The 16087-nt window shown below is 35.0% G+C and overlaps 1 protein-coding gene across 1 annotated transcript; it reads left to right on the top strand.

Annotated features, from left to right (window-relative positions):
- Positions 1-606: 606 nt before the first annotated feature.
- Positions 607-10388, top strand: LOC127796860 (uncharacterized). The gene is made up of 4 exons (XM_052329266.1): positions 607-631; positions 1913-2139; positions 5837-5893; positions 10170-10388. The coding sequence occupies exons 1-4, from the start codon at positions 607-609 to the stop codon at positions 10176-10178; spliced, it is 318 nt and encodes a 105-aa protein (XP_052185226.1). The 3' UTR covers positions 10179-10388.
- Positions 10389-16087: the final 5699 nt, after the last annotated feature.

Below are 16087 nucleotides of genomic sequence, written 5' to 3'. Positions count from 1 at the left end.
TCTTGCTTGTGGCCAGTCGGAGGTAATGTAGACTCTGGCTATAGACGTATGTCCCCCACGGGAACACCTCAAATGCCCCTAGGTCCTCGGCTATAGTCCATACGAAATCCTCCATGGGTGCACGCTCATCATGGCCAAGCAAGATCATGTTCACCACAACAATATTACCCAGCTTGAGGACATCCTTTGCATTTAGATCCATGCTACCAAGTACTACTTTAATTTGGGCCATAGTTACCACTCATTTCTGGGGGAATAGACGCGCCTGTAAACTACCTGGCTCAATGGGCGTAGCTTCAAATCTTTCTTTGTCAATTGGCTCAAATTGGAGCCCACTGATAAGGATGAACTCCTACTTGTCGTACCTATTTAGCATGCTGCCAATCTCGAACCACATCTCATCGTGGCGGGCACCTAAAAATGTCACTTCCCTCACTAAGACTTCATATATCAATTGTGGTGCAGATAAATGATCGAACATAGGGATCTGTAGGAAATTTCCAAGTGAGCCTTGAGTAAATCTTTCCAATACCCCATGATGTCTAAGAGCATCATGAATTGCCGAAAGCTGGTTGATTCCACAGTGTGTAGTGACCCATCTCCCTAATGGAATTACCCATTGAGCGTGAACGTAGGTAAATTGCTCAGACTAATGGCAAGTCATTTGTAGGGAAAATATAAAACCATATAAGAACAACAATTGGATCATGAAGTAGATTGAAATGGGGTCTATGGTTTCATTGGGCTTCATAGGGCTATTAAGCCCGAGAGGCATGTTCTCGAGCTTAATTGTCTGATGAAGCCCGGGAGGTCAGCCTTCCTCATGCCCTTTTGAAGCCTGATGAAGCCCGGGCTTCAATGGCCTTCATCAGGAGTGAGGAAGCTCGGAAACATACGCCCGACCTTTATTGCCTGATTTTTTACCGGGCATAAAAGGCTGATTAAGCTCGATAGGGCATTAAGCGACCATCAGCCTTCCTCTCCTCCTCTAGCTAGGAGCGCTGCTAGGAAGGCCAATGGGCACCCTCATCGATGAGGCTTCCTCGTGCAAGAAACCCCCATCGGCAAGGATGCCCATCGGCCTGCCTTGCGGCTTCCTCTAGCCAGGTAACCCAACGCATCGAGATGAAACCCATCGCAATGAAACACATCCATCCCCTCCACAAAATATCACACAAAATGAGAGGAGATCTAACATTTCGACCGTCAGCGGTAAGATTCGGTGGTGATGGCTTCACAACAACGGTCGGGTTTATAGATGGAGAGATTGGGCTTAGTAGAGACACAAGAATTCGGGTTTAAGGAGAGTCTCGATGAAGTTTAGCCTATTGTCGTTTTCTTTTAAATTCTTTAAATATAATTGTGTTCACATATCCAAAAAATGGAAGGACATTTAATTACTAACAATGAGAGGCACAAAATTAAATATTTTTTTTAATAATTGGACGACCAATCATTTGTGTTATCAGAATTCTCATATCATCATCTTGATACAATGTTTATTGAACATAATTCATTGTTTTTTTTGAGAAGTTAATGATCATTTGATCGTTTAATATGCTATTATCATCATGGTGAAATGTAGGCTCAATTAACACACCACAAAAAAAAAGGCTTTTAATGAGGGAAAATTAGTGAGAGGATAAATACCCCATCATTAAAAGCATAATTTTCATGATTATAATGAGGACTTATTTATACTCTCGTTAAATATGGTGTAAAATTAGTTTTTTAACGACGGTTTCTAAATTTCTCACTATTAATTAAAATTCCTGTCGTTATTGAGTTTAGAATATCAACAAAAATATTTCTCTCCAAATATATATCTATAATTCTAATTAAGTAATATTTTTTATTAATTTTTCTTTTTACACTTAATATTATTTTTTCATAATCTTCATTAGGTTATGAGAAAACAACATAATCTTCCTTCTTGCCTCTTCTTGTGATCAATTCCAAATCCCTAGCTACCAAATCCGAATCCGAAGTCGCCTCTCCCGTCAATCCAAAATCACCTTTCCCATTAATCCAAATTCGCCTCTTCTTCCCGTCATTGTTGTGAACTCTTCTTCTATACCATCGGCGATCAAAGACCTGCATATTGCTGTTCCTGTGTTGAAGTCCTCAATCTCAGTTTCTGTAAGTTTCTTTATCACTGCCTAAAACTCTATCGATTTCTGTAAGTTTCTCTATTTCTATAAGTTTCTGTATGTTTATATCTAGGTAGTTTCTGTAAGTTTCTATCATCTATCGATCTCGGTTTCTATGAGTTTATGTAAGTGTCAATTAAAATATGAAATCAATTGTTGTAAGTTTATGAAATCTTTAAGTTTCTGTATTCTGTAAGTGTTGATCTCGATTTTACAGTAAGGGGTGGTTAAATCTTTGCAAGTTAAAACTCTAGCCAAATAAGAATTGTCTTAAACATGTTTGAATAAAGGCCCCAAACGTTAAACACACAGAGAAATTGCTCTCACTTGCTATAATGTCCTCACTTGCCATATATAACTAGAAAAGAATAGAAAGAAAGACAATCAATGGATCTGTAGCTTGAAGAATACATTAGACATTGCAACCCAATATGCCTTTGCACTGTGCTGTGCCTCTTTTTCTTCGCAACTTATTTTCTTTTACAATCACAATATCCCATGAAGCAAACAAATGTCGATCACGTGGTGGTGAGACGAATCATTGAGCTAAGAGGGAACCCTTGGGAATATGAAAGAGTGGTTCATATATCAACCTCACTGTCCGTCCGTCCTGCCTCTCTGCTACAAGTTTTTGCCAAAAGAAAATAATTATATATATAGCTAGGCTTAATCTGTAATAAAAAATGCTATTTATTTGTAAATATATTGTTAACCAATTTAATTTGCTTTGATATTTATCAAGACTGATATATTATTATTTATAATTATTTATTTTAAAAATAAATATGTAACACATTAATTAAGATATATATAGGGTTTTACGTACCTTGAACTTGAAGGAACATTTCATTTCCCATCGCCAAATGGGTCACCAATTTGGCTGTGTATCAGCAATTTAAAAGGAGTGAAAGAGATATGCATGTCTAGCTCTTCCAAATTACAAACCCACAAAGCTCAACACCCCCCCCCCCCAACTCCTGCCACAGCTTAAAAGTCAGTGTACGTAGTTAAATGGGCAGACGATTGATAGGCTTATTGTGATATAATGCATACAAACATTAATTATTTTTTTTCTTTCTTTTAATTATTGAATAAATACTTATAAAATTGATCATAATGTGTGGACTAAGTTAGTTTAAAACATGAATTAAAGTTATTGTTGTAATTTGTGGGTTAAAATGAAATAACTGGGGGTAGTAGTTGCTGCTGCTGCCAAATAACAAATTTGATTGAGAAGTTTGCATAGGTGTGGGTGGGTGATGGGATGGGATGGGCCATTCCCATTCTTTACAATTTCACTCCTAAAGTTTGAAGACAGATTGCAAAGGTTTGAATCTTTTATGCAAAAGCCATCTACTCTTGATGAAGATGTTCAGGAGGTTCTTTTCACTTCATAGTTTTGATCGTAAAGTTTTTTTTTTTTTAACTAAATGGTTTAAATTTTTTGCAGGACAATGTTCAAAGCTAGACCATATGACAGTTTTTTGGTAACTTTTTACTAAACAAGTATTACATTCTTAAACCTCCTAATTAATCTTTGGTTTTGTGTATTTGCTTCTAATACTTTTACTGAAATAAAGTGTCATCATAGTGTTGCTGAAATTTGAATTAGTTGGGTGAAATTACTGTTTATTTGTTGGGAAAAATAAGTTTGGTTTGCTGCCTATTTATTTTGATAATGAAAAAAAAGGGGAGAATACTTATGATGGTATATATATAGTTGAGAGTTTGGTTGATTGAGCTTATTTGATGATTATTGAGAGTTTGGGTGATTGAAAGTATGTTGGAATTTTGAATGAGTTGACAGTTTTATGATGATGGTATATATGTCTTGATATATGCTGAAATTTTGTGTGTTGCAATGGTGGGGAGTTGTGAACAAAATTGTTTGAAAAATGAATTGATGATGTAGACTCTGTTAAGAAGTTTATCATAGGTGACTCTGTTAAGAAGTTGAAATATGAATTGATGATGTAGACTCTGTTAAAAATGAATTGGGCTAAAAACATCTTCAATATATGCTCTGCTTAATTTATTGGATACAAATAAACAAGCCTTAGGTGACTCCTAGCCCCACATGTTTCCAATTTCACATTCTCAATCTAAAAGTTTTTTTTTTTTTTTTTTTCAATTTTAGTAGAATTAAGATTTTAAAATACTATTATATTCAAATAATAATAATATGTGGTAGTCTATTACATTCCAAACACTTCATTAACATAATTTAAGATACTAAAATGAGGTAGTTTGGTGTAAATACTAAAAAGGTAGAAATCTAGTTGAATATGGTAACATTTTTATTTGCTGTGCACCTCTACACCATTTTCTGTACTTCTGTAAGTATGACTACATATTCATATTCATAAGAATCCAATACAAGAAGAAAGAAAGGGAAAAAAAAAGAAGAGAGAAAGTTCAAGGAAGATGCAAGATGGAAAATTAAGGAAACATAATGCAAAAGGACACATATATAATTAAGTTCAATTTTTTTTAAAAATGATTTAAATCTTAGTCTTCACTTGGGCCTTCTCTGTTGGGTCTCATTTAGGCCCTCTCCGTTGAATGAATGGCATTAAATTGTATCATATATATATTGAGCATAGCTATTAGCCACAGCCCTTTCGATTGGAGTATAATTAATTAATCTTTATAATTATAGAGTCAAACAAATCATTAGATAATATGTGAGTGAATGAGTTCCCCAGATGAGAGGGACGAGGACAGTTTAATTGGATACAATTTAACAAATTTTGTAAGCACCCTGCTCGGATATCCCAACCACCCGGACTACCTTAACGGGAGCGCCTATATAGCATTCGAAATTTTGAAGATAAATAATAATTACTAATTTCGATGTTTTAGAGTGATTGATGACTTATAGAATACTTCTGAGTTAAAGAAATTTAAATGAGAATATTAAATTTATTATATTTTTAAATGGGGAAGTGATCAGAAGTCTGCAGAATTTATAGGACTTAGATTATTAAGTGATTAAGATAAATAAAATATTATAGTAATTTGGAAGGAAGTACACATAATTGTATGTGAGGTAATATATAATCTTAAGTTAGTATATTATATTACATAAAATATATAAGCCTTGAGATAGCATTATATATATATAATATGGTGTGTGTGTGTGTGTGTGTGGGATGTGTGGCGCGTTGGTAGCATGTGCTACCTTCATTTATTTTCACAGCTTTTGTATTCCTTATTTTTATGCAAAATGGTCAATCAAAATGGCTTAAATGTGGCTAAAGTTGGTTCAAAAGTCAAGATGCTGTGAGGCAATTAAATGGGATTTGATAGCTTAAATGATGGCCATTGGGGTTGGGGAAAAGCTTAGTGGTGATGGTGCTCGAAGCAGTATAAATAGGGATAAAAATTTGCTAAAGAAAGCTTGGAGAAGAGGGAGGCCGTGAGTAGAGCTTGGAGAAGAGGGAGGCCGCGAGCAACAAAGGGAAAGGAAGGAGAGAAGAATTGGGGAGGCGCACGACAGCTAGGAAATGGAAGAAAAGTGAGAAAATTAAGAAATTTTTGAGGTTATTCGGTGTTTAAAATATTTCGGTAAGTGGGTTAAATTACTAAAGGTGTTATACATTTAAATTACGGATTTTTCACAGCTAAATTATGTGGATTACGCTGTTAGATTTAATTAATTTAAGTCATAACTCTATTAATTGCAGCAAAATGTTTTACTTCGCATCGGGAACGTAGAAAAGTCAAGAATCAACCCCTTACAGGCAAGCTCCTAACTCTCTCCTCGCGTTATTTATTTCCCGTGAAAGTTTTCGAGGTTTCTTGTATTTTAAACCCCCTTTCATCTTGACTTGGTTCCACGCATTAATAATAATACTCCGCGTGACAACCACCCTATGATTTATATTTTATTAATGAGGTTATTGTTGATGGAATGAGTTAAGCAAAGATATCTTGGTGTCTTTCATTTCGACCGTCATGGAGCTTCGTACCACTCTGCTTCCCTTGGGAATGATGCCGAACTCGTTGGGGCTAGATTTTTAGAAAATGAATGTGGTCAAGATCGTGGGATTATGTTAATAGTTTGTTATGAATATGAAAATGGTTTTCTGTGCTTGAGAAGAGAAGAGAATGTGAATGACATAATGGTGTCTATGTTGTTATGGATAAAGTGAGAGAAATGTTGAGCTTAAGAGACTGAGTTTAATGTGGTCTATGTGTGTCTTAAGGGTATTGGGTACAAAGCCACTGATTGTCGATCGTAGGTCGTGGCAGTTGATGGCTGGATGTATGGGCGCCAGTCATCGGTTGCTACGATAAGCGCTAGACGGCCAGAAGAGCTGGTACTCCAGATTCCCGCCTTGGTTTGTGCATATCATGATGTGTGTGCTATAGGGGGTTGGGTTACATTCACGTGGGAACATGTTTTGTGCGTGATGGGATGTGTGAGCATTTGCATGACCCGGTTGGTCCAAGAGCCAACTTGGATATCTTAGGTGAGCATATGCATTAGAGCATGCCGCATGTATGTATTCCTATGTGGGCGTAGCAGGGCTTGATGCTTGGTTTATGGGGGCCTTGTCATCACGTTTATGCTATAGAAGCCATTGCATTTCCTATTTGTTGCATTACATGGCGAGGGTGATGCAAGCTTGAGGAAAGACTTTAGAGATTAGCTCGGGGTTGACCCAAGGGAGCTTCGGCTTAGCTTAGATATTAGCTCGGGGTTGGCTGAAGGGAGCTTCGGCTCGGCTTAGATATTAGCTCGGGGTTGGCCCGAGGGAAGACCAAGATCGCGAAAGTATATGATTATGTGATGTATGACATGACGAACACATGAGAGTATGATGGGTATTAGGAAGAGCATGTAACGAGTATCAGAAAAAGACAAATGTTGAATGTCAGGAAAAGCCGACCATGTCAGGAAAAGGCAGGTCTAAGAGAATGATGAAATGGTAGCCTATGTTAGGCTGCAACAGGTTTGTATGCGGGACCTGGGTGCCAATGTGTGACTTATGTGGGCCCCTGGTTCCTTATGTGCAGTTAACTTTATGTTATGCATGTAGAAGTAAGGCCGTATGAATCATGACATGGTGTGGTTGCATTGGCATGAATTGCATGAGGTGTCATGGGAAGAGTCTTATCCTAAACCTATAGCCTTTCTTTCATGAGCTTGCTGAGTCTCACGACTCACATTTGTTTTCCATCATTCCAGGTAAGAGATACGCCTGTGATAGCAGGAACATTCAGCAGGGTTTGGGTCCAGGCCATCGTGTCATGGTAGCAAGTGCAGAGCTCTCCCAAAACTAGATCCTACATGTCATCATGTCTTTGTTAAGGTTAATGTTTACGTTTTCGAGATTGTTGTATGTTATGTAAGCCCAGGTGGGCTTAAGTGATGAATGGTTTTGTAAAAATGATTATGAGATGTGAAATGATAAAAAGAATATGATTTTAATAAGGATTTTACATGAGTTGTAGTTATGTATTGTTCGGTATCACTTTAGTAATGACCCTTTCACGGATCCTCTTGGTGCACGGGGGCTCCAGGAGGCAGGCCGTTACAGCCTACGGAAAGAGAAAGAGTGAAACACAAGACAAAAACTACCCTGGCATGCACAAAGAAGAATTAAATCAACGAAAGCAAAGTTATATACCTGCATGCACTACGGGAACGCCGTTAGCACAACGGTCACAAGATAAATAAATGAACACAGACTCCTATGCCGATATGCACGAGACTCGAGTAATGACCTGACACAGTAAAAATAATAGATTAAATCCTACTCAACCATCAGAGTTGACAGGGACTGACGGGACTGCTAGTATACCATACCGACTTTGCCGCTAGAAGTTGATTCCCTTGCCCTTGACCCACGCTGCCATTACCTGGAATGATGGAAAGAAAGCAAATTGAGTCGAGAGACTCAGCAAGCATAAAGAAAGAAAGGCTGAGGGCTGAACAGATCCAACAAACTATCCCTAGATCACCAATCCCCAAGCACACACAAGCCATGAGACGCTACCACGCAATAGTACAGCATAATGAAAGCACATACCGATCATTGGGGCCCACACAAGACACATGGCACCCAAGTCCCATACTAACCTACCGCTGCCCTAAAAGGCAACATAAGTCTCCAACAAACCGGTGTGCGCCGTCCTGGTTTGGTGCTCCCGTCACCCGTATGCTTGCGTCAGTCCTCCCGACACCCAAGCTGTAGAATAACCGAGCCGTAGACTCCCTTGGAACGGTCCTCCCGTCCGAGACCTACGAACTGCCAGTAACCATGCAATGCACATAAAACAACAATGGCGTAGTGAGCATCAACGTGATATACTGACGCTCATACATCCAGGCATCAGGCCATGCTCCGCCTACATAGTAAATCACACGTGATGCATATGCAAGTGCCAGATGCAATCTAACCACGCTAGAATGTCCATTTCCAAGCATACTCAATAAATGAATACCCCAACATACAATTCGTATCCATGTGCATATCAAACCATGAACGGTAATACAATATATCAAAAATGCAGAGAACCACATAAAACACATAATGGCAGAGCTAGTCAGCAGTGTTCGACACTGATCAACGGTCAGTGTCTAGGAGTGTTTGGCTGACGGTCCACATCAGGGCCGTACAATAGACTACTCTAACGTCACCAAACAGTCGACCCCTGCCCCACTGCTCAATAGCTCTAAATTAGTGTCATTTATGGAAATTTGGGGGTACAAACCCCCGTAAGCTCACAAAAAATAAAGTTCTAGAAGTCCCGGGTTTAATTTAAATCATACCAAATGAATAATAACTCAATAAATAATGCTAGGTGCCGATTTGGAGTAAGGGAGGGGGTAAAATTCAAGAAACAACGGGGACTTACACAAAGATTGTAGGGTTTACAAAGGGGGTTTAGAACTTGCCTTTACACGGTTGTTCCTTACCTTTCTTGTACTCCCGCTGCGAAGTAAAATGTTTCCTCGCAATAAATAAAATCGTAGCTTCCATTAAGTAAATCTAACTGTGTAATATAAATAATTTAGCCGTATAAAATTCTTAAACATATACCACTTCTAATAATTTTTACCCACGTAGGCATATCGCAAATAAAACCCCAACGAGTCTCATATTTAATTTAAGGTGAACCTTAGCCCATTTTTGAAATTCGCACCAGCACCCCCAAAACTTTTGAGAATCCCACATACAGCCCATATCTGATTTTCCCCTTATTACACTTACACCCCAAATTTCCATAAATGACACTAAATTAATTTAGTTTACTATTTTCCTAAATACTCCCCAATAAACAATTATTTTCTCAAAATTACATAAATATACATTTTTCTTAAATCTCCAAATACCCAAATAAATTAATATTTCCTTTTAACCCACAAATATTCACTAATCACCACAAATACAATAATTAATAATGATTAACCATTTTCAAATAATTTAATCAATTACCTTTAATTCCCTATTTTCTTCAAAATCACATAAATAAATACTTTCTCTTAAATTCCTAAATATTCAATAATGCCCTCAAACACCAGTTTGAACAATTATTATTTATTTTCAAATTTTAAGATATTACAAATTATCTGTCAATCAATCTGTCTGCTTTTGATTATTATTATTATTATTATTGATGGATGGTAATGGTATATCTCATTCATGTCCTGAACCTGAAAGATCATCTTGACTTCTGTAAGTATTATTGTATTGGTTGTGAACAAAATTGTTTTAAAAATGAATTGATGATGTAATCAAATATATATATATATATATATGAAGTTGATCATAGGGGCACTAGGCATGATCCATATGTTTAATGAAATCATATAGCAACGAACAACAAACATATCTATTCTTAGAGTTGATGCATTATAAGTTGTTAAATATTAGCTTTTGAATTCAAGTCTATTTTTTGTTTGCCTTTATATTTGATTACATTATGACTTATGAGATTTATGTTTAGATCATCATACAATGTTGGAGAATGACGAGTAATATGATTTTGTTTCTTTGCAATTTGTAGGTATTTTAAGATACAAGTTGAGCAGGAAACTTTTGGTATTAGTTGTGAATAATACGTGAATTCTATCCATACTTGTAATAATTCTTTGGTTTTCATTATAAGGACATATTAGAATAATATGAAACTCATAATTTTTTTTTCTTATTTTTTATGATTGTGGAGGGTATAGAAGCTCTTATGATGATTGTAATAAATATATAATGAATGTCAATGATTGTTTTTCTGTATATATCTTATTGTTTACTAAATTAATGGGATGGCATTTTAATTATTAGTATCTTTTGGCACTCTTGCCAAAATTAATAGGTACAAAATAGATTCTTATATAATAATAATAATAATAATAATAATAATAATAATAATAATAATAATGACAGATAAATATATATATATATATAATGATGAAAATATTGATCATTAATATTATTTTTAGTGATTGGTAAATATAGCTATAACAATGGGACTATTCATCATTGATATTATATTTAGTGACCGGTAAATATTACAATAACGACGGGAATATCCATCGTTGATATTATATTTAGTAATCGGTAAACATTGCAATAACGACGGGAATATCTATCGTTATGTATTATTATAAATGATCACACACATTATTGTAGCGATGGGAATATTCGTCGTTATTATGAGTTTTAACGAAGGGATTTATGCCCTCACTACTTATATTAACGACGATACTTTTTTTCCATCATTAATACTTTTAACGACAAAAGTTTTAAGAAGGGGTGATGACGGGATTTTTCATGTTGTTAAAATTCTTTAGCGAAGGGAAATTGACTTTTAACGATCACTTTTCCCCTCGTTAAAACACTTTTTTTTTTTTTTTTGTAGTGACAATTAACGTAATTTCCTTGCACCATAGATCATTTAAGTGCTATTGGAAACCAAGGATTTGTAGCAGTAAATTTACAAAAATAAAAAAAATAATGATATTTGGAAGTATAGAATTCACCGGGTTTAGTTACCTGTCTCGAGTTTAATTGGGCAATTAAACCCGAGAACGATATTGATCCAGAAAATCATATGTTTCATTATTATATTTTATTTTGGTTGGGAGTGGGGGGGGGGGGGGAGGGGGGTTAGGGGATCCGAATTACTCAAGAGGCATACCCTTAATAATATGATACAAGCCTTTAAACCAGGATTTGTCGATTCATACCGACATTCATACAACATCAAAAATACTAAAAATACCTCAAGAGGAAGCTTGTAATTTAATAATATGATACAAGCCCTTGGTGTATTGTACAATTGTGAGTCTGTTTTTATTTTCTCAACTCTTTACCAATCCTCCAAAGTTCCCACTTGGTGAGCCACTTCCCCTCCCTCCCAAGTCTGTTTTCCTCAACGAAACAACAATTCTCCCTAAAATCACTAATGAGATTCGACAAGGTAAGCCCATGGATCATGCTTCCCAACAAAAATCCCCAACAGTTTGATCCATCAAGTTGTCGTTGAAGAAGTCTGCTCGAATGGTAATGAAGTCGTCGCCAAAGTTCATAGCCGAATTTTTGTTTTTGCATAAATTTTAAGAGTTAATTGATGTTATGAATAATTTGTTATGGAGGCAGTTAATGATGATGATGAAAGATAAAATATAAAATTTAAAAAACAATATATCTAATTATTAAACTATATATAATTAGAACTTAATAATATGATTTAAGATTTAAAAAAAAGATAAATTTTATTTTTAAATAAAATTGTGTGATTATATATTTTATACATATGTTGAATTGAATTAAAAATGTTTTATAATTTTATGTGAGATTTTGATTTTTGATCACCATGGTTTATGAGATTTTATGATCACCATGTAGGATGTTAATAAGATTGAATTTTAAAAATTAATAAAAAATTAATGATTATAAGTAATTGATCATTTTATTATAAGTTAACAATTGGTATAACAATGATTAAATCATGCTGCGTAACCTTAAAAATTATTAAGTTTAATGGTTAAATTATATTTTCAAAATAATTTAATTAAAACTTAATAATCACATGTAAAACATTGGAGTTAAATGAATTAATATTTACTTAAATGAATTCATATAAATTATGAAGAATCATAATAAGAGATTGAACAATTTGATATAATCATAACCTACAAATTTTAACTTTTTATTTATTTTTTGTTAAGATTTGTCAACATTTTAACTTTTTATTTATATTTTAATTTATCGATGATTGAATTGTTATTTTGGTAATTATTTTGTAAATTATGATGTGCATTTAGACTTCAAATATTTGTTATCGATTATAATCTTACGAGTAAACTTGCTTAAAGACTCACAAGTAGGCTCAATCATAGGCTCTCAAGTTGGTCGCTAGTAGGCTTGAGTATTGGTTCGTGAGCAACTTGTGAATAGCTTGTTCAAGATTTAATTCATTATTTTGTAAAAATTATTATTTATGTAACGACCCTAAAGTGGGTCTAGGTGTTTTAATACTTGACGTCAGTGTAACAACAATTAAAATATAGGACTAAGTATTTTTTTAAATTCTCAATGTTAAACTTCCTTGGTGGCATACAAATAATTTTAGATTACATAATTTTATTTTATGGTGCATGGAATCCGAAATTTAAGTGAAAGGGCCTCAATTAAATAGTTAATGAGATGTCTAACCCAAGTTGAAAAATTAAGCCTGGTGGGCTTGGAATTTATGTATATGGGATACATGTGATTTGGGCTTAGGCTCATGGTGAGAAATAATTGGGAAATAATGGGTTTGATGGTGTAATAAGAAAATGGGGAAAAGAAAATGAATTAAGTAGCATTTTTCAATCAAGCCCCTGGATATTTTTGTTTGTAATATGAAAATAGGGTAATTTCGATAAATTCTAGAGCTGGCATGTAGACCTGTATGCACTCATTTTTCCCAGCAACCTCTATACGCAAATATCTTATTTCAGTGCAAGGCGTATCCCTTCTTTTTAAATGCACTATTCCATTGGTTCTTTAATCCCTCTCCGTGTTCTTCTTCACCTTCTCCATCCTATTCCCTCACTTCTGTTTGCTATTGTTGTTTGCTTCATGTGGGAGGGTGGAATTTCTCTCTTATTTTGCATTCTCAGCAGGGAAGTTCTTTTGCACTTCCACGTTATCTTTCAGTGCGTGCTCTCTCTTAGATATATTCTATATTATAATGCAAGCTTCCTTGATTTGCAAACTGTTGCTTATTGTGTCACCTCACTGTTAGTGTTTTCCACTATGTCTATTTTGTGTATAAATTCCCTAGTTGTTGTGAAGTCCATTTGATGTCTCAAGCGGGGTTTGATTCACTCTAATATTTGTTCAGTGAATGGATTTTCTCCTTTGTTACAACAGAGTTTTGATTAGCTCGTTGCTCTCTGTTCAGGCATTTATATATGTATATGTTGCATCATATTTGGAAGCTCTCACCCATAGCTGAATGTTCCTTATCCATCCAAATACCTCTTATATATATATATAAGTGTTGAGTCTGAATGTAAAATGCTAAGTCACCTTTGAATGATTTCATTAAGGTATTTGGAGGTTTTGCGCAAACAGCAAAAGCCTCAACTGAAAATATATATACTGTTCGCCTATATATGAGACCCATTTATAAATACGCATATACATAAATGCGTAGCGAGCTGTTACCCTTCACTGATTTGAAAATCTTATCTGAGCCATGCATTGCCTAGTTAATCCATCTTATTCATGCTTAAACAGTCGTTCGAATGCCCCTGTTCTGTTCGGCCAACCCACCTATATATATATATATATACACGTTCAGCTTTGTTTTTGTTCCAGCAAGCTCTTCCCTCCAGTTCTTTCCGTGAGCTCCCTCCGAGCTCTCTCCGTAAGCCTTAGCCGCAAGCTCTTTCTCGCGAGCTTATTCCTCAAGCTCATGGCACGAGCTCGCCCTGCGAGCTCTTGCTCAACTCCCTTGACCACAAGCTCGTTTAGCGAACTCCTGTGCACCTCCTAACCTCGAGCTCTCTCTCCGTAAGCCGCTCACGACCTTGAGCTTATCCCATAAGCCTTGACAACAAGCTCTCCCGATCTCTTTTTGTGAGCCCTTGCCAGCGAGCTCGTCCCATAAGCCTTTGGATGGGAGCTATCTACTCACACCTTATCTATTTACCTTTCCTTAACTTAAGTAAATGTTTGCATTTTCTTTAATTTATATTTTACCTTTCATTTACTTTAATACATAAATGTAAATAAGAAAGTACCCTCATTTGGATTCAATAAAAATATAAAAAAAAAAATCAAAATCCATAACAATAAAAAGATAGAATTTGGGTTTTAGTACAAACTCAAGAAATTGCGATTTTACCACCCTCGAAATACATAGTTTCTGTTTCTTGAAAAATTCATTAAAAATCATTTTTACAATAATGAATGTTGGATATCAAAATACCGGGAGTTAGTTTTTCAAAAGAAGACATTTACAAAAAATGTTCTAGTTGGTCCTTAGCCTTAGAAAAATTCTAGGTATATTTCGACTAGCAATTTCAAAGCTAATTTTTGGAATTCACTTTAGGAGATTCTTTAAATGTCTTTGAAGCTCTTCATATATATATAAGAATGAAAATAATTTGGTTTTCTTTTGAGCAAACAACACTTGATATGAGTGAAAAACTATCTAGTATTATGAGATGGGCATAATATATATATATATATAAGTATGGCAACAGCTTGTAAGATGAAATTCATGATGTTTATATTTATGTGGAAGTGAATGCATGACATGTTTCATACACATTCGGTATGATCATATTATGAGACATAGTATTATTTATCTTTGCGCACCTAATATTTTGCGCGGAGGGAAATGGTACCCTAGAGCACCTGATGCGGGACGAGGTGGCCATAGCTCGGTAGGTTGGCTCCATATTTATTGTGAGGTTGTTTATGTGATACACTTTGGCATGTGTTGATTGATGGTTTGCGAGCCTATGAGATTTGATACTGATATTAAATCTATATGCACATTTGCATAATAGTACATGGTGGCATGATACATTTAACTTGGAATTGATCAAGTCTTAAATCGTGAATCTTGTATACAACTTTCGAGTTCTGGATTACTCTCTTTTGGTGTCACCTTATTCTTGGTTCCTGTTCATTGTTTATTGTCCTAGAACTTGCTGAGCCTCATGGCTCACTTGATGTTCTTTGCCATTCCAGGTAAAGGGAAAGCTATTATTGGGGGTGAGTCCAGTGGGACTAAGGCCAAATGATAGTAGAGTACGGGGACTCGTCCTAACTTAAAGTTGCTGTTTAGCATTTTGGTGAGGCTTGAGATGAAATGATTCTTATTTTGTTAGTTAACATTAGAGTCTCTTATTTATTTTGTATGGCTGTCGAGCCCGAACTCTTGAGCTATTGGAAGTGTAATTAAACTTAAATTTAGTTTTCGCTACAAGTGAATGAAATGAGTTGTCTATTTATTTATGGTTTGTTCTATATCATTTCTGTGACGACCTCATTTCGAATATCCTATGCTAGCGGGAATATTTGAGAGTGGGCCCTTACAATTTAATTTTAAATTATAAAATTTTAAATTATTATAATAATGTAATTAATAAAAAATATTGATAATATAAATTTTTTGTTCTAATATAGAAATTTATTAACTAATATATGGGCTTAATAGAACAATTATCGTTTTAATCGAGTAATGAAATGTTTAGTTGAGTAACAACTAATAAGTATTGTGCTCAGCTGATTTTTTATTTTAATCAAGTAAGACAATTCTCGTTTTAATCGAGTAATAAAATGTTTAGTTGAGTAACAACTAATAAATATTGTGCTTGGCTGATTTTTTATTTTAATCAAGTAAGACCTAAATATTTAAGAGATTAATTGAATATATAATGTGTTATGGGTATTTTTCGGACCAGCTTTCTTATGGGCTGG

This window comes from Diospyros lotus, chromosome 3, assembly GCF_014633365.1.
Source record: "Diospyros lotus cultivar Yz01 chromosome 3, ASM1463336v1, whole genome shotgun sequence".
Lineage (NCBI taxonomy): Eukaryota > Viridiplantae > Streptophyta > Magnoliopsida > Ericales > Ebenaceae > Diospyros > Diospyros lotus.
This window is presented reverse-complemented; position numbering and strand designations above follow the sequence as displayed.